We start from the raw sequence: 20,577 nt of genomic DNA, 5'->3' as shown, positions 1-20,577 counted from the left end.
ACTGGTGATGGCATTGTGACCTATATTGGGGAAAAGATAGAGCTGAGAATATATTTTAGTAAGTGAGAGATATGAGTTAATTTTACTCACCAGCTTATAGGATTCTGAACACACCATTCCCATATTAGAGGAGGTTTCTGCCAGAGGGTTGAAACCAGGCTTTTAATTCCCTGGCTTTGCCATTGAAACCAGACCACTGTGCAGTCAAGCCTGCAAGATTAATGAGTCAAGAAAAAAAGTAAGGAAAAGTGAACGTGGCTCAGTAACCTAGTGAAATTATAAGGGAAGAAAATCCAGGTCTCGTGTCTTAACTTTGTGATATTTAAAAATACTGCAGTTTAGTGAATAGAGCCTGAAATTTTGAATAAATGACAGTATTTCTCAGTAGTTAGAAATTTATTATAAAATCTATTTGACTAGCTGATCATTGGACATCATTGCAGTTGCAACCTGGAAAGACACTAGTTATAACAGGAAAAACGCATATTGATATCCTGCTTGTTCTGAATCCAGTTTGATCTTTTTACAAAGTACTTTTTCTGTGCCATGAACCTAGCAAATTAGCCTTTGATCTCATGGGTAAGCTAGAATTTTCGTGCTCACACTTCAGCGGTACTAACCTGCATCTACTTAAGATGTACTACAAATATTTGCAATGTCATTTTTGCAGCTTTCTCCAGTTGAAGTTGAGGTCCTTTTGTGTGAACATGCAGAAGATATAATTTGACAGATTGTAGGATGACTTTTCTCACATACAGATGCTCTGGGGAAGAAGAAAGAGAATGCCATTGGAATAGATGCAATTTATAGAAAAAGGCTGAAAGACAATAAAGCCAAAACTAAGTATGGTTCATCTTGGCATGCAGTTGTGATGCTGCGGGAGTTTTGATGTTCCCTGTGTCAGCACACTGTATGCCATTTGCATGGTGGAGATGACTGGGAAAGTCCATGGTTCCCTTTTACCTCTATGAACAGAAGTCAGTAAGGGGAGTGGTGGCCGTCACTTCCCATCCAGAACCTGTCCTGGCATCAGGTATGCTGAAAAGGCTTGGGCGTTTTTCTTGCATATATGTTGAAAGGTCGTGTCAGACCGTAGTTTCCCAAAGCAAAACATTTGAGATGATTAAAGATGTTTAAACGTTTAGTTATGCAGATAAATGCCTAATTGATTTTCAAAAACATCTAGTGGAAATGAAGAACTTTCAAAAAACTATGGTTATTTGTTTACACTTTTATGCATTTAATTTCATTGGGGATTCTGTTGCAAAATCACCACTACTTTCTGCCGCAGGATCAGTCCATAGCTTCCCCTGATTCCATACTTTGATTTAAAAGCTGTAGGCAACCTTGGACTTGTGTAACACTTCTTTTTCAATAAGGCTGTGTGTGTGAGTAACAAATTATTTGTGTGTTCAAATATTGCTCTCTAAAGAAAAGACCACCTCTTAATTTTGGACTTCTATGAAAAAAAGGCTTTGCATTTCCCTGAAACATCAAATATAAGAAGAGTTAACACCTTTTAAATGTTAAAGCAGTGAGTAGTGGTATAGCTGAGATTCTGAACACATCGCTATTAAGGACAACTTGTTCATTTAGTTAACTTGTATGTAAGTGAATCAAGAAAAACATTTTCCATTACTTAAGACACAGTAGTGGAAAAATATCTGTTAACTTAGAGTGAGACCAGAAAGGCCATGAAGATCATCTGGTTTGAGCAGCCACGTGCCAGAAACAACCAATTGAAAACATTATTCCATTTTCTTTTGTTTTCTGAAAGTTTGAAATAACTGATAAATAACACCCTTTTTTCCCTGAATGTGTCCTTTAGTACATTGTAATCTTTCAAGAACCAAAAGTTTGTGTTCATAAATTTCTGTGTTTAATTGTACTTGTTTGTCTATTGAGTTTGTTTTATGTGTGCATTCTGTAACAAACTGATAAAATTACACAGACCTTTTTAATGTCACTATTTATTCAGTGAATGTTGAAAATGGAATGGATTTAAACTGAAAGTTAAATGTGCTGCCTACTCTATGATCCTGTGTGGCTGCTGGTTCCATAGGGATGGCTTCTTGTGATAGCATCAATGTGTGTGGGTGTGATCAGTGGTCGCCCCAGCTGTGGCTTACTTTTTGTGTGCCTCATGGATGTATAAAGGGCTAATTTGAGGATTTTTTTAGTGACAATATGATTGAATTACTTATATGCTTCCCCATTCCTGTTTTTTATCTTTCTTTCTCAAACAGGCATTACAACGGTGCTAACTATGACAACGTTGAGTACAATTGCTAGGAAGTCACTCCCCAAGGTTTCCTATGTGACAGCAATGGACCTTTTTGTTTCAGTTTGCTTCATTTTTGTGTTTGCTGCCTTGATGGAATATGGCACCTTGCATTACTTTACCAGCAACAGAAAAGGGGACAAAGGAAAAGAAAAGAAGGCAAAATCTAAGCCATCAGTAAGTTTAGCCAAACAAGAAGGAAAAAAAATACAGAATGCTCTTTATTGTAGCGTTACTTTTGAGAGGCTGTTTCTTAAATGTATTAGCTTATATTCAAAGACTATTAACACTAATATTTATTTTCTCTTTTTGTTTTTTTTTTTTTTTACAGTTGGGGGCTTGTGCAAATTTACTGTAAATACTACTGAAGAACAAAGCTTTTAGATCTTTCCACTCATACATGAATGAGAATGCATGAGCTTTAAGCTAGTGGGTGATTTAATATAATGTTCCATGCCATGCCCAAGCCCTTTGTGCTTCTAGAGCTGCCCATGGAGTGTGTGCCCATGGAGACAGTTCTGTCTGGGCACAGTGCTTCTGAAAACAGCATCTGGCAAAGAACCGTAGATAAGACTGTAGCACTATGGATAATGTAATTGGACTGAAGGTACAAGGGTTTTTTGGCTCTTATCTCACTAGATTTGCAAAGAAAAAAGGTGCTTATTATTGGTCAGTATTCTGAAATTCTACTTTAGCTCTATTTTTTTTTTCTTTTTCATTTGCTTCCATGTTTCTTTTTGGTAAAATGAACCTTCTACTTTTACAAGTTGGTGTTTATACGGTGGTGAATTCCCACATATCCCAGGAACAAGTATTCCATTTTAAGAGGCTCTCAGTTTATGTAGAAAGAATACTGAAACTTCCAAAGAATCTATTGTTGGAAGCCAGCACAAGTATTTAAAGCTAATCTTTAAACTAATAAAGCATCGAGATAAAGGAATTAAACAGCTCACTCATTCAAACACTAGTCTTAATAACGGCAGCTTGATTGTAGTCATCTTTTGGAGAGAGTAACAGGTAGGATAACGTTATAAAGCCTCCTTCAATGTCATTTGATCAAAGGAAGCTGGAGCATAGCTGAATTATAGTACCACTTGTCTTGTCTGAGTGAAGGCTGAATGGCACCTATGTAAGATCAAACAGAAGTTAAAACGAATTTACAGGAGCCCAGATAGGGACATGCCAAAATCCTGTTATGAGCTATACACATTCTGTGACTAGTGTTGGGAAGTGCTGACACACCTATTTTGAGCAGTGTTGCTGTGGGAGACTGTCTTATGGAGGAACTGCTGGGCTGCTATGGCTTAATAACAGGGAAAACTAGAAATGCTAGAGCCCAGATAGAATTAAATCTAGGCACGGAAGTCAAGGACAACAAGAAAACTTTCTGTAGGTCTGTCGCTGATAAAAGGAAGACTAGGGAGAATGTGGGCCCTCTCTGGAATGGGAGGCCTGGTTGCCCAAGACATGGAGAATGCTGAGGTGCATAGTGACTTTTTTGCCTCAGTGGCGTGAAGCCACACCACCCAACTCACAGAGGCAAAGGCAGGGCATGGAGAGTGAAGAACTGCCCATTGTAAGAGTGGATTAGGTTTGAGACCATCTAAGGAACCTGAAGGTACACAAGTCCATCGGAACTGATGAGGTGCATTCACAGGTCCTGAGGGAGCTGGCAAATGAAACTCCTAAGCCCTCGAGGAGTTGTGACAGTCCAGTGGAGTCCCTGCTGACTGGAAAAGAAAAAATATAACTCCTATTTTTTAAAAAGGTAATAAGGAATACCTGGGGAATTACAATCCAGTCAGTCTCACTTCTGTGTCTGGCAAGATCGTGGAACAGATCCTTCTGGTAACTCTGCTGAGGCACATGGAAAATAAGGAGCTGGTTGGTGACAACTAACATGGCTTCACTAAGGGCAAATCATGCCTGGCAAATTTGATGGCCTTCTATGATGGGGCTACAGCATTGGTGGAAAAGGGAAGAGTAACTGACATAATCTGTCTGGACCTGTGCCAAGCATTTGACACAGTCCTGTACAATGTTCTGGTCAACAAATTGGAGAGGTATGGATTTGATGGATGCAACATTTGGTGGATAAGAAATTGGCTGGATGGACACACCCAAAGAGTTGTGGTCAACAGCTCAATGTCCAAATGAAGACCAATGACAAGTGGTGTTACTCAGGAGACAGTATTGGGACCGGTATTGTTTATCTTCATGGCAGTCATGGACAGTGGGATTGAGAGCACCATCAGCAAGATTGCTGATGACACCAAACTGTGTGGCATGGTTGACGCACTGGAGGGAAAGGATGCCATCCAGAGGGACTTGACATTGTTGAGAGGTGGGCCTCTGGTAGTTCATGAAGTTCAACAAGGCCAAGTGCAAGGTCCTGGACCTGATTTGGGGCAATCTCAAACACAAATAGAGACTGGGCTGAGAATGGATTGAAATCAGCCTTGAAGAGAAGGACTTAAGGGTGCTGGTGGATGAGAAGCTCAACATGAGCCAGCAGTGTGTGCTTGCAGCCCAGAAAGCTAACCATATCCTGCATTGCATTAAAAAAAGTGTGACCAGCATGTCAAGGGAGGTGCTTCTGCCCCTATACTCTGCTCTCGTGAGACCTCACCTGGAGTACTGCATTTGGTTTTGGAGTGCTCAGCACAGGAAGGACATGCATCTGCTAGAGCAAGTCCAGAGGAGGACCATGAAGATGATCAGGAGTCTGGAGCGCTTCCCATATGAGGACGGGCTGAGACAGTGGGGCTTGTTTAGCCTAGAGAAGAGAAGCCTCTGGGGAGAACTTACAGCAGCTTTCCAATGCTTAGAGCGGGCCTACAAGGTAGGCGGGGAGTGGCAACCTGACCTAGTGGAAGGTGTCCCTGCCTATGGCAGGGGAGTTGGAACTAGATGATCTGTAAGGTCCCTTCCAACCCAAACCATTCTATGATTCTATGAAATGAGAGCCCTTACATTTCATATGGTGAACTGGTCTGAGTGAGTTGGTTGTGTATTTAGGACAAGGCTACTGGTGAAGGATTAATACAGCCCTTTGCTGCCTCACTTGGACATTCTCAGGGAATCCAGCACAGCGACTGGAAAATGAAACCTCAAATCTCCTTCCTGTTAGCTTTAGAAGCAAATGTAGGCATAATGTAAAGAGTGGCAAGGGCCGCAGCTGAGCAATGAGGGTAAGAGATAGTAGAGGCTGAAGAATTTGGGGGATTTCCTAGTGTTAGCATAGCAGATTCAGTTTTAAGTTGGTGTTGTAATGAGATCTCAACAACACTTAAGGAACAAGGAGTTGAAACAGATCTCCTCTCAGCTTGCACAACAAGGGGGAGAAGGAAGAGAGAAGGAAATACTGCTTATTCAAACCAGGGAGATATTAATGATCAGTTGCAAGCAGATCAAAAGCCATTGAAGTGGTTTGCAAGTATACTCTATTGAATGGAGTAACAAGACTTTCCAGAATCTGTTCACACATCAGCCATTTGTGCAGTAGTCTGAGAAAGGTTTTGAGATTTTCAGTACATATGACAATTTGAAGTGTAGAATGAAGGCGAGTTAGAAACTGTGACACTTGTTGAATAAGTAGCTGGAGTTTAGACTAAGATAAAAATTAGCAATGCAATACTCAAAACACTAAGCAGCTGTGTTTTACTGTGTTCTTAAAGAATGCTTTTTATTTTTAAGTAGTTGAAAAACAACCACCTTTTCACACAGAATTCTTTAAACATTTCGGCACGTTATGGCTATAAGACCATGCTAAATAAGAGATTATTCTAAAAAACGAAGGGTGTTTGGTGCCGTTTTATAAAAAGCTATGGAATTTCTTGTTCCAAATAGAACAATTAAAGAAGCCATCTGATTAATTAACGAGAAGTCATAGAATTACAAATCCATATTTTTTCTTCTTTTTTTTTTGGTTTCCTTTATTTTTGTCAAAGACTTCTATTCATTATTTTTCTCTTGTATTTATGGACATGTAACTCAAAAACCAATTTAATTAAAATAGGTAGTTTAATTCCTTCTGAAAAGCTCTCATTTACAGTTGTTTTTTCTTTGGAAAACTTGCCTTGCATAGGTCTTCTATTTCTATTGCAAAATGCCTTAAAAGCTTATTATTCCATGAACTGATGCCAAGAAGGTACAATAAATGATCTTGTGAAAAAAATGGTGAGATTTTTCAAATGATTACAGCAGTTTCATCTTACAATCTCACATCATTTGAGAAAGGTAGTATGAATTGGCTTATGTAAATTCCACATTAGTAAGGATAATTAGTTTGGGCAGGAAAGATTAAATTTAATTAGCTGTGAATCTTGTTCTTATCATCGTTTCACCTGAAGAGAATGCATCACCTGTGCTGTGATCTCCATAGACAATGGCTTGCTTTTGTGCATGTATTAATGTTAGTGCAGAAAATCTGGTTTTGGTCTTACCAGAGTGTTCTTATAAATGCTTCTTACTGTATATGGAGTTTTATCTGCAGTATCAGTAGGCATTTACATAGCAGTCAGTATGTACTACTGTATTTACATGTTATTTATTTTTTTTAAGTCTCTGCCAGTTGATGTGAAGTCATTTGCTTGCAAGGTGTTGATCTTTTTTTCCCCCTTTTCCCTCATATTGTGTCTTTCTTACACACATTTTATGCATTCCCTGTACGTAGTTAGGCCTACAAGATGGGACTGTCTTTCTGCTTCTCTCAGGCACCATGTTCAAACCTGTTATTCGGTAGCCAGCTTCAGCCTGTGCTGGTGACATGAGTAGCGAAAAGCAGTACTGTTATTTTTTACTCTTGCTATGGTGTTTCTGAGTTGAGAATTCCTGTTTTACCCCACTAGTAGGAACAAACTGCGCCATGAATCTTACATTGGCAGAACCAGCAATCAGAACATTTTTGTAAAGGCAGAGTAGGTGGGAATCAGAAATAAGCATCTTTCCCTATATATCTTCAAAACCCACTGATTTTGTAAGTTAAAAATGTCGACTTACTTTTTGTGTTTTATAAGAATAAGCCATTTGTAATGCCTCAAATTAGGGTAGAACCGTGTAACTGCTCTTTATTAGTGTTGTCGGTATTTTATCATAACTGAAAAGAATAATGAGGTCCTTTAGGATGATAATTAGCTCCCTAGGTCATCGTCTAAAAAGTGTTGAAACAGCAGCCTGTGTGAAGCTTCCTCTGGCAAAGACACTTATTAAATAAAGCTGTTCAGAAACATGGTGGATATTGCTTTAACGTCACCCCTTGGGACATTGGGTAAGATGTCCCTGCAGCAATAGAGTGCCTCCTTAACAATGTATAGAGATCTTTGTACTGACCAAAGTAGTTCCCTCTAAGTGGGACAGCAGGACTTTAAAGCATAGCAAGAATCTAAATGATGTGGCTTCCTGCTTTTCACATTTTTTTCCATATTTTTTCATTGCCCATCCTGTATAATTGTTTAAGAGAGATTCTTCTCTACACTTCAATACCCAATTAGTTCTGACTGCATCCTTTCCTGCTATATTTATTCCTTACATAACAAAATATGGAGATGGTAAAAGGGAGAAGACAACATAAGAGTAGTGTTGGCTGAACCCCTGTCTTTATTCTCAAGATTCCAAAAGATGTGCTGGAGTGGGGGTGGGTTTGAGAAAAGGAGGATTATGGAGTAGTTTAAAAAGGCTGTGAGATTTACAAGGAGGAAAAAAGAATGCCTATTGAAATATTCAGGAAAACAAGGATGAAGAGTGAATAACTGTGTGGAATCAGAACAGTGTAAGGAGGAAAGATGAACTGTTGTAGTGTAAGTGAAAGGAAGGTGAAAAGGCAGAAGTCGCAAGAAAGGGAATAGCACACAGTATGTGTACTATGCAATAAAATACTCAGTTGTTTTTTTTCTATGAATATTATGAATCTTAATATCTTCTTCACTAAATTTTTACCAGATTGCAAGAGTCTTGAATTATGCCCATGTAAAGTAAGAATGAAGAGCTGAATTAATTAGTTTCACTGACTTAAATGGTATTCTCCTCAAGAGTCTTATGTCTTGGTTTCGATAGGTGGGGAATATTGTTTGAGAATTTAACATCAGAGGGTTAGATCATGTAGCCTGACCTTATGTGTCTCAGTCTCTTAAACTTCACCAGTGATGTGCTACTAATCCGATTTTTTTTTTTTGTGTGTGTGTAATTGTAGCTTCCAAAAATGCATCCAGTCTTGTTCTAAAGACTCCAAATGATGGGAGAACCATCATTCCCTTGGTAGTGATGCCTGTAGCCTCCTTGTGGACTTACTTGTGACCCAGTTGTCAGGCTGTGACTGACTTCAAAATGTTCATTTGTGTTGCATAGATGGGATCAGCTACCCCTGTCTTGTGTAACTAATTATCTACTATTCCCAAATCCCAGCACAACCCAGTTGTCACTGTAGCAGGTGAAAATCATTCATGATCATTTGCCTGCATGAGCTAATTATATACAGCAGTTCATAATTCACAAAGCTCCCCAAACTGTTTTCTTTAATATGAGAATTTCTGTATATTGTACAGTGCTTATACTGGCCTTTGCTATGGAAAAGCTATGGAATTATTCAATCTGAGGATTAAAAAACACTGCAAAACTGTATTTTTCTTCTTTTTTTTTTTTTTTCTTAAGAAACCACCTGCAATTGCTGTTCGACCTGGATCAACACTAATTCCAATTAATAACATTAATCATCTCCCTGAACGTGATGATGATTATGGATATGAGTGCCTAGAAGGGAAAGACTGTGCTAGCTTCTTCTGTTGTTTTGAAGACTGCCGCACAGGATCTTGGAGAGAAGGAAGGATACACATCCGTATTGCAAAAATTGATTCGTATTCTCGAATCTTCTTTCCAACTGCCTTTGCATTGTTCAATCTTGTTTACTGGATTGGCTATCTTTATCTATAAATTTCAGAGATTTGACAAACTCAGAAAAAAATGCTGATTTAACAATCATTAACACTTTGCAGTGATCAAAGATTAGAGCTGGTCCAAAATGACTCAAATTGTTTGAATGCTTTAAAAATTTGAAACAACGAGAGAAAATACGGTGATGTAGTCTCCCTCTTGTGATCAGCTGTAGAACTAATGCTGGTATTTTAAAGAAAAAGTATAAATATAAATATCTCTAATATTTAACTTGCCTGAACACATACTTATTGTTGTCTTGCAAAATCAGGAGGCTATGTTATTTTACTGGAGTGTTCTACATAAACTTCCAGTTTTACTCCTAAATGATAACGTAGATGAATTCTGTAGCATCTCTTACACCTTTACAAAGAAAGCCTTAATAAAATGGGATTAATTGTTCTCATCCATTTCATTTATAAGGTGATTATTTTATTAATCCCTTATTTTAAAAAGTTGAAATGGAACATTTTTATTTTTCAACCAGCCATTTGTTCTCTGCAGCATGTTAAAAAGAGTGATTAAGTAATAGTTAAGTACATTCAGATTTATACAGAATTCACAGATTAGAGCGGTGAGTAATCAGTGTATCACAAAAACCCCAGGGGTAATTCTGAGCTTGTCTTATCCTGACCGTAAATAAAGGCTTTTGGCTTTCAACCTTAGATTGCATTTATGTCTATGCTCCATCTGTCTTTAGTTCAGTGTTGTGAGCTCCCAAAGTCCTCCAAGAGGGCTACAACTTTCAAAAATTCCTACGCAGCTGCCATTGCTTTCTCATTTCATGGAAACCAGACTCATATTGGCTGAGATTCTGGCCATTAAGCCTAATGCTCTTCATGTCCTTCCCATTCTCCTTTCTCTGACTCATACTCAGGACCACAAAAAAAGTCATAACTCTACATTCTGTAGAATTTCTACAGTCAGAGTTTGGAAAACTTGTAATAGTGCTATAGTTGTATTAAAAGCCACTATGTTAAATCTCCAACCCTACGAGTGTAGTGTGTGACCTGCTGCACTTTGCATTCAGTATGATTTTGTAGATTCTGCTTGTTACTGCATAAGCTACTCACTGAGCCAAAGCCAGGTATGGACTTAACTGAACCTGTATTATGGATTGTTTTGTAATTACCTCCTTGATGTATGTTTGTTGCTAAATGGAAAAGACTTGTTACTGGGCAAGGTAGGGGGGAAGTATTTATCCTTATGCATTGCAGATCGTTCTCCATGATGAGATGTTTCCCCCCAGCAAAACTCACAGGATCTGTTCTCCAGCCTTTCTGTGGTCAGAGCTGCTGTTCGCTCTGATACTAATTCTTCAGTAGTAGCCTTTCTTGTGGACTGTCTTCTCTGTGTTGAGTATTGCTGACTAGCAGCATTTAGTATTTCATCTATATTTTTAAATCCATTGTCTTCATTATGGAAAAGTGCAGTTGTTCCTCCTTTTTTAAAAAGGAACTGGTCTCAAGTGAGCTTGCAAAAATCATTGTAAAATTAAGATATGCATTAAGTAAAATTCAGAATTACACAGAAGACTCTATAGATCTTTAAAGAGGATTAATGGGATTAACATTTGGCTGTAGGTAAAGGATGTTCAGTACTGGAGATAAAGACATGATTAATGGCTAATAATAGAAAATGATACATGAAGAACCCCTCCCCCCCAATATTTCTGTTGAATGTGCTCCCTCTTTCGATTTTCTCAGAAAAGATTAATGTATTTTTATATTCTAGTTGGTACCAGACATCATAAAATATGATATGCAATACACATTTCAGATGAAATGTTAATGCAGTGTTCAGCCCTAAAGTTTAATAGAGAATGCAAGACTATGTGCAGTGATTCTGGTATGGTATGGTAGAGAAGATTCCATTTTAATGCAAACTTTATTTCAGTATTTAGCTGATGAAATATGGAAGATGTTGAAAGAATCTGAAAGCCTGCTTTTGAGTTTGGCTGACATTATTTGTTGCATGACCTTTCTGAGCACCAACTTCTTCTGATTCTTAGACTGAGCATGGAAGTGTGACATCATTAACAGCATTGATCTACTGCAATGTGTTGTTTCTTTAGAGTTTCATTTTCAGAAAATGTTCAGTACAATGGCAATGTGTCAGTTTTAATTCTGTAGTGCGGTTTGATGCTTCTTGACAGTATACTAAACACATTCCTCTATAGGAGGGAGCTTCAGCAGCAGCATGTTGGGTGTGCACTTGAAAAGCAGTCTACTCACTGTGCAATACAAGGCCCAGATTTTGGGAGCTCCTGAGTTTCATTTATTCACCTTTAAACAAAAGGAACTTGAAAGATCTTGGCAGTTCATAAGGGGAAATACAAATTTCACAGCGTGCTCTCCTTTGGCACATCTACTTAGCCTTTTCTATACATGCAATTGTCAGTTGCCAATCAGCCTCCAGTGACTGAATTGAAGAACAGAAAACATCTTGAATTGGCAAGGGATGGATAAGAAGTCTTTAATCTCTAATTTCTATGAAACAATGTAATGGGATATTAAATCTATTGAATGTTATGACTGTTTGGCTTATAGATACACTTGCTAATGTCTGTTGACAAACTTTTCTGTGTACTTAATTTGTTTCTGATTCAATAATTTTAGTTTCCCATAGTACTGTCAGTGCAAATAGAAATGGGAATGCAGTAAACTGTAACATGGCATGTAATAAATGTGTTATTTTATTCCTATGTGTTTTCTTTCTGATCTGCATGTGAAGACTTAATTTCAAGAAATCCAAGTGATACTCATAAAAATGACAAAAATAGAGACTATAATTACTTGGACTTAGATGCTGCAATCATTTTTCAAACCTACCTGGGTGAAAGTTCATTTACTGATGTCTAGGATCACAGTATTTGGGGTCATATTATTCTGACCATTACTGCTTAAGCACGAGCTTAAACCTATTCCTAATCAGTACTGTAATTAGAGTGGAATGCAGGAAAGCATATGCTTAATGTACTGCCATAGTGATGCTATCCTGAATTGATGCCGTTAACACATGCTTAATTTGCACTAATTTCAATAATAAGTGTTCAGTAGCTCCAGTAATTGAACATTAAGGATGTGACCCAGAGCCTCATAAGTAGGAAGTTTTCTCACTGAAAGAGAATGTAAAAGGAGAAACTGCCATAAAGGCACAGAGGTGAAAGACCAGGAAATCTGTTTCATACTGCACCTATCTTAGGTATCTCCTGAAATATTTTTTTTAACAAAGGAGACTTTTCCTTGATATTTCTGTGTTAAGTGTTCACCACTTCTTTGTTTTAGTAGTGAGTACAGCTCAATGTGTTATTTCTTGGTAAGGTTTTGACTGTGATTGTACCTCACTGACCTTCAGTGCATGTCTTCTGTGTCTGAAGGAATCTGTTTTATGTGGTGGCAGTGCAACCCATGCACGAGCTTTTATATTCACATGTTCATGTGCTTAAGGCTTTAACCTTATCCAGTTTTCTGATATTCAGAGACATAGGATTGTGTAAAACTTCGAAGGAGAATCACCTCCAACATGTTATGATTTTCTGTTGCTTGATATATGAACTGAGCTCTGTAATTTCTGAACAGCTTTGACCTTTCAATTGAAAGCTCAGCAGAGGAGTCTGGATTTAAATATCTGTCTGTCTGAAGTAAGATATTTTTCGTTTAATTACGTTGGACATCATTCCAATTTACTGCTTCAGAATACCTGAGAATTAGTGCAAATACATCTATTTTTTAATAGTTGCTAATATAATTGTCTTTTTATTTACTTGTACTTTCTATCAGTCATACATTAAATGTGATCTTAGAATAGAATCGTAGAATGGTTTGAGTTGGGAGGGACCATAAAGATCACCAAGTGCCGAAGCTCTGCCATGGTCAGGGACACCTTCCACTAGGTCAGGTTGCTCAAAGCCCCATCTAGCCTGATCCCAAACACCTCCAGGGGTGGGGCATTCATGACTTCTCTGGGCAAACAGTTCCAGTGCCTCACCACACCAACAGTAAAAAATTTCTGCCTAATATCTAGTCTAAATCCACTCTCTTTCAGCTTAAAACCATTACTTCTTGTCCTATCACTACACTACCTGATAAAGAGCCATTCCCTGGCTTTCTTGAGGGCCCACTTTAAGTATTCGAAGGCTGCTGTAAGCTCTTCCCAGAGTCTTCTCTTCTCTAGGCTAAACAAGCCCCACTGCCTTAGCCTGTCCTCATGTGGGAGGTGCTCCAGCTCATCTTCATGGTCCTCTTCTGGACTTGCTCTAACAGATGCATGTCCTTCCTCTGCCGAGGACTCCAAAACAGACTACAGTACTCCAGGTCAGGTCTCACAAGAACAGAGTAGGGGCGTAATCAACACTCTCAAACTGTTGGTCACACTTCTATTTATGCAGCCCAGACTACACTTTTTTTTTTTTTTCTTTTATCATTATGAAATAATACTGTATTTTGTAGTCATTAAAATAGATGCAGAAAATAGAAACTAACATAGAATTCCCCAGCTAAAGAATACAAGGACAGGAATTAGAATTGCTGTGCTTTCTTTTCTGAAAAAGCTTAGTGAATGTCCACATGCCCTAACTGAATGTGCTGTGGAGGAGACTGATTCATGGGGATAGGGACAATGCTCTCTGGGCTTTAGATAAGGCTTCTGCCATTGGTTAATGCCATGGGCTTGCTACCTAAGTCATTTAAATCAGTGAAAGGAACAATCTGTCCTTACTTCTTCACCTCTTGCTTCTGCTTCACTTATGCTAGTGATAGCAATTGTAAAATTATGTTGCAAGATTAATCAAAACTTAAAAATTTCTCTTTATTTTACTTTTTTGTGAGTTAATGTTTGAACCAGATGGGCGGGGTCATGTGAGTGATCATGCGAAGACTATGACCATTTATTCTGGTCCAATACAGGTGATGGGGGCTTGCAGCTAGAGGTAGAGGGGTGCCTTCTTAGGACAGGCATATTTCCGTTGACAATCTGCAGTGAAAGCTGGCGTGGGGGAAGGAGAAAAATGGAGTAGAAAATGCCACAGGGAAAAGTGGTTCCAGAATCCAGTTACGTGGGTCTGAGTGACATATTTTGTTAATAGATTTCTCACTGGCATCTGTGATAATGCTCTTGATTTCCTTGCTATATATATATATTTAATTAAAAAATACCAAAACAACCTCCAAACTCTGCAGTTCCTTGATTCATCACTTGAATGATGAATGAGTGGTGGATAGTTATCTTGAGTGATTATTCTGATGAAATGTCAGATGGAAAATCAGAAATCAAGTTAAATTAGAGAAAGGTTATCTTTTTTCTCATTTCATTATTAATTATAAAACTTTTTTAATTATTGAATATTAGTTAGTACAGTAGACAGTGGGAAAAAGCTAGTACCCAGGTGTCTACACCACTGTTAGTCCTCTCGACAGCTAATACGCTTGGGAGTGGAAACCTGACCCAGACTACATTGAATTGTTTGAGTTCCTCTCTCCTTCAAGCAGTGGAAAGGTGTATTGTGATTATGTCAGATGTGAACTAGAATAGCCAGTGGGCTCCAAAGAGTTTGGTAAGTTTCTGGTTAAAAGAAAGGGTGATTTCTGCCTACTGGACTATAATTCGAAACAAGGTACGTGCTTCCCTTCAGAAGATGGATGTGTGCTGTGACTTCCAGCATGCTGCAAAAGCATCCCTGCCGCGATGTTTTTCTTTGCACAGGAGCAGTTTCATTGAGTTGACTGTTCTGTTATGAGGCACTGAGGTATTCTCTGTGCTGTGTATGAGAGAGTTTTGATTACACTCCTGGGAAGGTGACTAAATCTTGTCACAGGACTCAGTATCGTGGGTTTTGAGTTGTCTTTTGGATCTTTTACGATTCTAGTGAAAAGGCAGTGAATACTAAACAGTTGATGTTATTTACTAGTAAATGTCATTGAGAAAGCTGGAGTGTGGCAAATGCTTTGGAGGAAACCTCAGGCAACCCATGGATTAGACCATTTAGATTAGCTAAGCTCTAATAGACTGAAGGATCTAGCCCTTTTTTTTCCATAGGCTGGTCTTGTTCCTCACTAGCAATATGCTTTTTCTAAAAAAAAATCTTAAAAGCCTCACATTTTAAGGAAAAAAGAGAATCTGTAAAATTCCTAGGCAATGTCATTCCCCTTCATTGTGACAAATCCTGCTTTGCCTGCAAATTATGCTTATGGTAGGTCAACATTACCTGAGCTGCATGAGGAGAGTCACACAGGATGTAAAACAGAAGACCTGTAAACTATTCTATGTTGTTCTTCCTCTCAGTTCCTTTTCTTAGTCAAGAAAAGAGCTTCTGAAGAGTAGGTATATGGCCTGTAAACAAGGACACTTTTGCTTCTGACAGCAGGGCCTGAGTCCCAGTAGCTGACAGGATCAAGAGAGACAGGAGTCCGCTTGCAGTAATAAGGCTTCTCTTTGTAATTCTTTGTAGTAGCTGCTTTTCCATACAGCTCTGCATGCCTACTCAAGCATTGTTCAGGTTGGAAGCAATTCTTTTGTGTGTTTCTAGCTTCACAGAATGATCTTTATCATCATGGTTTGAGCCTTGCTGAATTCAAAAGACAGTTTCCCATTGAAGTTTCCCTGCCTGGGCATTGCAGGTATGAGATGCCTTGCCACCAAACATTACTGGAAGAGTGATTTTCAGCTGATCCAACTGAGGATGCAGGCTGGCTCTTTGGGGCAGCTTTGTCATTTAGGCTTGAAAAGGCTGGAGACTGTTAGCAGTAATGACCAGTGCTGCCCCTGCAGAAGATATTTGGCAATATTTAAAATAAACAACAAACAAAAAATAGCTGCCATGGGTGGGAAGTGAGGATGAATCATTGTTTCACTACAAAAATCTATTTCCTCTTGAATTGTTTTTTGTCCTTACGAGGACTGTAAATAGGCATCTTTTGGCTTGTGACATCAGTAGAACAGGTCATGGTCGTGTTAAACAGGTAAGGTCATGTTTGTTGTGCCCACCGGCAGAGTAGGAGCAGGAACAGTGAAGGGGCTTGCACTGGGGCTAAGATGGCCAGAACAGGTAAATGTGAACATTTGCATATTCATAGACTCAGTGTAAATGTACAATGAATCTGTGTTCACGGTTTAGTCACTGAAAAAATTCTTAATGGTGTGTGTGTCTTCACAGTATCTTTTGTATTTCCCACTGCTGTCCACTGTGAATGCTTAGACCTTTTGTGTAAACATGAAGGGTTGTGTTACGATGCCTTCAAATACAGTTTGAATTGCTATAGGATATAAATGCTTCCTTAAGTGAAAATGTGGGATCAGAATCTGTCAGTCTCGTGGTGATTCCTGTCTTGAAAAATCTCATATCAGTTCTTAGTTGCTGTTGCCAATTAAATAAATAGTACTGCTGTAATTTTTGTTCCCCTTCACTGATGTTTGTGAAACATTTACAGTGTATGGTCTAAAGACTAAATTTACAGAAATATCCTTAAAGTATAACACTTGGTTTATTATGTGTCTCAGTATTTATTATACTGATGTGTCATTATTCAGTTGCACTCAATGCATGTCTCTGTCTCAGTATCTGTAGTTCACAGTGTTTCAGTGATTCATGATTTACTCCTCACTAGTGTGTCCCTTTTTTAATTCTCTTTTTAAAAAATGCTAATATTTTTGACTGCTTAAGAGAGCATTAGTACCATGCATTTAATTTGATGTTATTTTGGCACCAGTGAACAATGCTGTAATATTGTGCATCAATGTTCCTTTTTAAATTATGTATTAAAGCCCTTGTGGATAACTTATTGAAAAAAAATATGGAACAGTAAGATAAATTGTGTAACTTGCAGTGCTGCTTCTAAGGATTATATATAAAATATACAATGTTGATGCAAACCTTTTCTTCCATTTAGATTTCCTTCCAGCAGCCTCCTCCGTTGGGCTAACAATATTATCCTAAGTGTGCTGATATTTACAGTTTTGCTCAGTTATCTGGTACTTTTCCAATAGCCTTGGTATGCACTCATCCATTATTATATTCAATTGCCTAGAAACATCAAGATATCCTCAAAGGCTTTTAATGTGATTAAGCCATGACTTCTTCAGCCTCTTTTATAATACCGTAATCTTTTGTGTGCAATAACAAAACTAGAACATTTGCACGTATTAAATGGATTGTTGTTTGCTTCTCCATTTTGAATAAGTCTGTCTGCGAGGTTAGAGTGAAACATTGATACAGTCATCTTAATAGTTGACAACATTATTAATGATCATTCCTGAACCGGAAGACTGATTCAGAGATGATAAACGGGTTATTCACTTGGCTAAATGTGAGACTTTGTAAGTATGGTAGAAATTATATTGATGATGGCAAAGATGTATACGCATATATATCCATATGTAAACTGGAAAACAAGAAATAAAAATTTTTACGTATACATCAAGTTACACTCTTTAGTACAACCTTAGCTTTCAGATGCCTCATTTTCCGATGTGTAGTTTAATACATATAAAAAAGATGTGCTTTTCAGATCATGACTGCTGACCCTTTTCTAAAAATCATCCTTTATGCTTTCAGTTTAAAGCACTCCAAAAGTGAGTAACTAGGCATCACTGGTAGAGTTTTAAATAAATGTAAATTTTAGATTGCTATAGACTATTGCAGAAAGTTAAATATGGTTCAGAGTTAGAATTTTTGAGCCTTTTCTTCTCTCTTGCCTACAGGATTTTTTATTTATTTATTTTCATGAGATCTAGGGAGAAATGAAAGCAAATAGAGGGATTTTAACTTATGGAGGGTTTTTTGACAACAGTATACCTCATGCAAAATAGTACATCAGCTGCTAAAAGCTGATTTTATTTCAGGACTGATGAGACTTTGAGTGCGATGACAGGAATAATACTAACAAGCTCAGAAAGGAGGTGTCTATGACCCTCATTATCAGAAGGAGCTTGGCTGCTCAAGGTTTTGAAAACAGGATTTCTGAAGAAAGATTAGGGGAGAGAGCTGGGTTGTAAGGACTTTCAGAAAAAAAAACCCAAAACCCTGAAATCTCAGAAACCTCTTGACAGGAGAAGACTGATTAGCAGTTTGAAGGATAGGTTTTATAGCTCATGACTGTACTGTGAATGTTAATGTCTATTGAATTTTCATATAAATGTTGCACTAGTCCTTGTGCATTGAATGGAGATGTGCTTGCACCATGGTGCATGGTTCATACAGATGTTTCTGAGATGTAGTCTGTAATTTTCTAAATGTAAAACTCTGAAAGCCATAGTGGTAAAAATAAAAAATAAAATACTGCGATTGAATACCATGTGTTCTGTGCAAAATGAGCAGATTAGATGTTTGTGCTCTGATGTCTCCTAAACTGGTAAGAATCAAGAGAATTTCAACATTGAACTTTGTAAAGCAGTCCTAGTACATTGTTTTTACTGTATCTGCTGTGAAGTTGATTGGTTACACTGTGAAAAAATAAATAGTGCCTGGCTACTTACTTTCTGATGTTATTTACTTTTTACATACCAGCCATTCTTTTCTCTTTAGGACCATGATGATAGTAGTTATCCAGATGAAATTAGTCTCAGACACTGCTCTGACTGAGAACAATGCCTTTCCTTGCTTTAAATTTTTTCCTTCCCCTCCTTCTTCCCTCTCCTCTTTCCCTCTCTTTCCTTCCTGAAATAATAATATAAATAGAACATAAGTCATCTCACAGAAGTAAAGTTCTGGAGCTGAAAGTCCACTTACCAACCATTTCAGTTGGGACCAGCTTTATAAGAGTGAGCTAATGAAACGTATCTTGTTTGTTTCTGCCAACAGGAGTGATGCTGCTCTTCCCCACAACTCCTTCACTTCTGCCGATGCTGGTGCTTGGCTAATCCTGCTTCCTTCTCTTTCCAGAATCCCTCACAGCCATGATATGTGGCTCCCTCTTTTTTGTCTTGTTTATCATTTTTGAAAAGGTTGTAACCTTCTATTAGACATACTCGGGGGCAAAGAGCAAGGCTCACACTGAAAGCAAATATCCAGGGGAAAATCACTCCTCATTATTTTTCTCAGATAGGTTTTATTCTCTGGTCTTGCTGTCCCACTGGAGGATCTGCCTGTAAGCGTCAGCTTCCTCAAGTGGTCAGTCCCAGGAAGTGTTTTTAAATCATTCTAAACTGTGTGTGTTATGAAAAGAGGGATGTAGTCAACATAAAAACTCTGGGAAAGCAATCAAAGATGCTTTGAGCATCTCAGAGTTCTTGAAGATGCCACAGATTTCTGCAGCCTCTTAAACATCCTTTTCAAATTAAAGTCAGGGATCCCAGCAATACCTTCATTCCCTTTAGCATAGTTTGGTTTTTTTTTTCCCCTGGTAACTACTTCTGGTATTATGTCTTACCAGCTGTTACTTTAATTATTAGTGTTGCTCAAGGTATAATAGAATCTATTTATCATTTTCTTTTAGATTGTTGATGTCCTCTCCATTGTATGAGCAGTAGAATGAACTGTGGTATTTCATAACACCAAACCTCTGAGATCATAATGTTTTGAATGGCTTTTCAGCCCAGAAGAATACGATCTCTAACTTCCACACTATTGTAGCTGATGAATGAGGGAATTAGGCAAAACCTGTATATACAGACTTTAAAGTAAAATCTGTCATGTGTATTTTTAAGGTAAACATTTTTCATTATTACTGTCAATAGGTGAATTTCAACAATACGTATCTGCAAGGAACTAAAATGAATTCATTTCTCATTGACAGGCCAAGGTATATTGTTTTCTGAGACTGCTAAGACTTGGAGTGGGCTCAAGCCTTGCTGGCTGAAGTTACCAAATGTCAATGCAGAATCAAAATAAGGCAGTAAATTTTTAAGAGTTCCCAACTAATTTTTCTTAGTAGTAACTAATATGAAATCTTTACTTTGTAATAATTAGTAAACAAAATCTCCTATAAATTAATCTTTTTAATAACATGCAATATTATTACTTGCTATTAATATCTGCAGTAAAAATTTAAGAGCTCTTTTAAAATGTGGATTAAAAGGTCGAAGTGCCCAAATGAAACCTGTGGATTTTTAACAATCCTAGTGAAAAAGTAGCAACTGCTGCTTTCCAAAGTACTAGGTAAAGCTGTCTCTGCACTCCGTCTCATACTTTAAGGTCCTGCACTGCGGCTTGTTGTGAGGAATTAACCCAGCCTGTATGCCTTGAGACTGCCAGCAGGGTTGCCCTTGGTAAGCACAACTTCTCTGATGCTCTCACCTCTCTTTGGGGAAGGGGACCATGAGCACTGCAGGCCTTTTGTACAGGCCAGTGGGCATCCAGCCTATGGTTACAGCTTTCAGGCCTGGCTACCTAATGTCAGGTACATACTGGCAAGTGAAAATTTTCATAATCTGTC

At 38.1% G+C, this 20,577-nt stretch overlaps 1 protein-coding gene across 3 annotated transcripts in view; it reads left to right on the top strand.

Annotated features, from left to right (window-relative positions):
- Nucleotides 1–18,662, top strand: part of GABRG1 (gamma-aminobutyric acid type A receptor subunit gamma1) — a 57,558-nt gene extending 38,896 nt beyond the window's left edge. For all 3 annotated transcript variants that reach the window (XM_054066106.1, XM_054066108.1, XM_054066107.1), the window contains exons 8-9: nt 2,247–2,458; nt 8,930–18,662. In XM_054066106.1, coding sequence (XP_053922081.1) covers nt 2,247–2,458; nt 8,930–9,208 — 491 coding nt within the window. In that variant the 3' untranslated portion in view covers nt 9,209–18,662. The remainder of the gene's footprint in view (nt 1–2,246; nt 2,459–8,929) is intronic.
- The last annotated feature ends 1,915 nt before the right edge of the window (nt 18,663–20,577 follow it).

Source organism: Cuculus canorus, chromosome 4 (assembly GCF_017976375.1).
Source record: "Cuculus canorus isolate bCucCan1 chromosome 4, bCucCan1.pri, whole genome shotgun sequence".
Taxonomy (NCBI): domain Eukaryota; kingdom Metazoa; phylum Chordata; class Aves; order Cuculiformes; family Cuculidae; genus Cuculus; species Cuculus canorus.
This window is presented reverse-complemented; position numbering and strand designations above follow the sequence as displayed.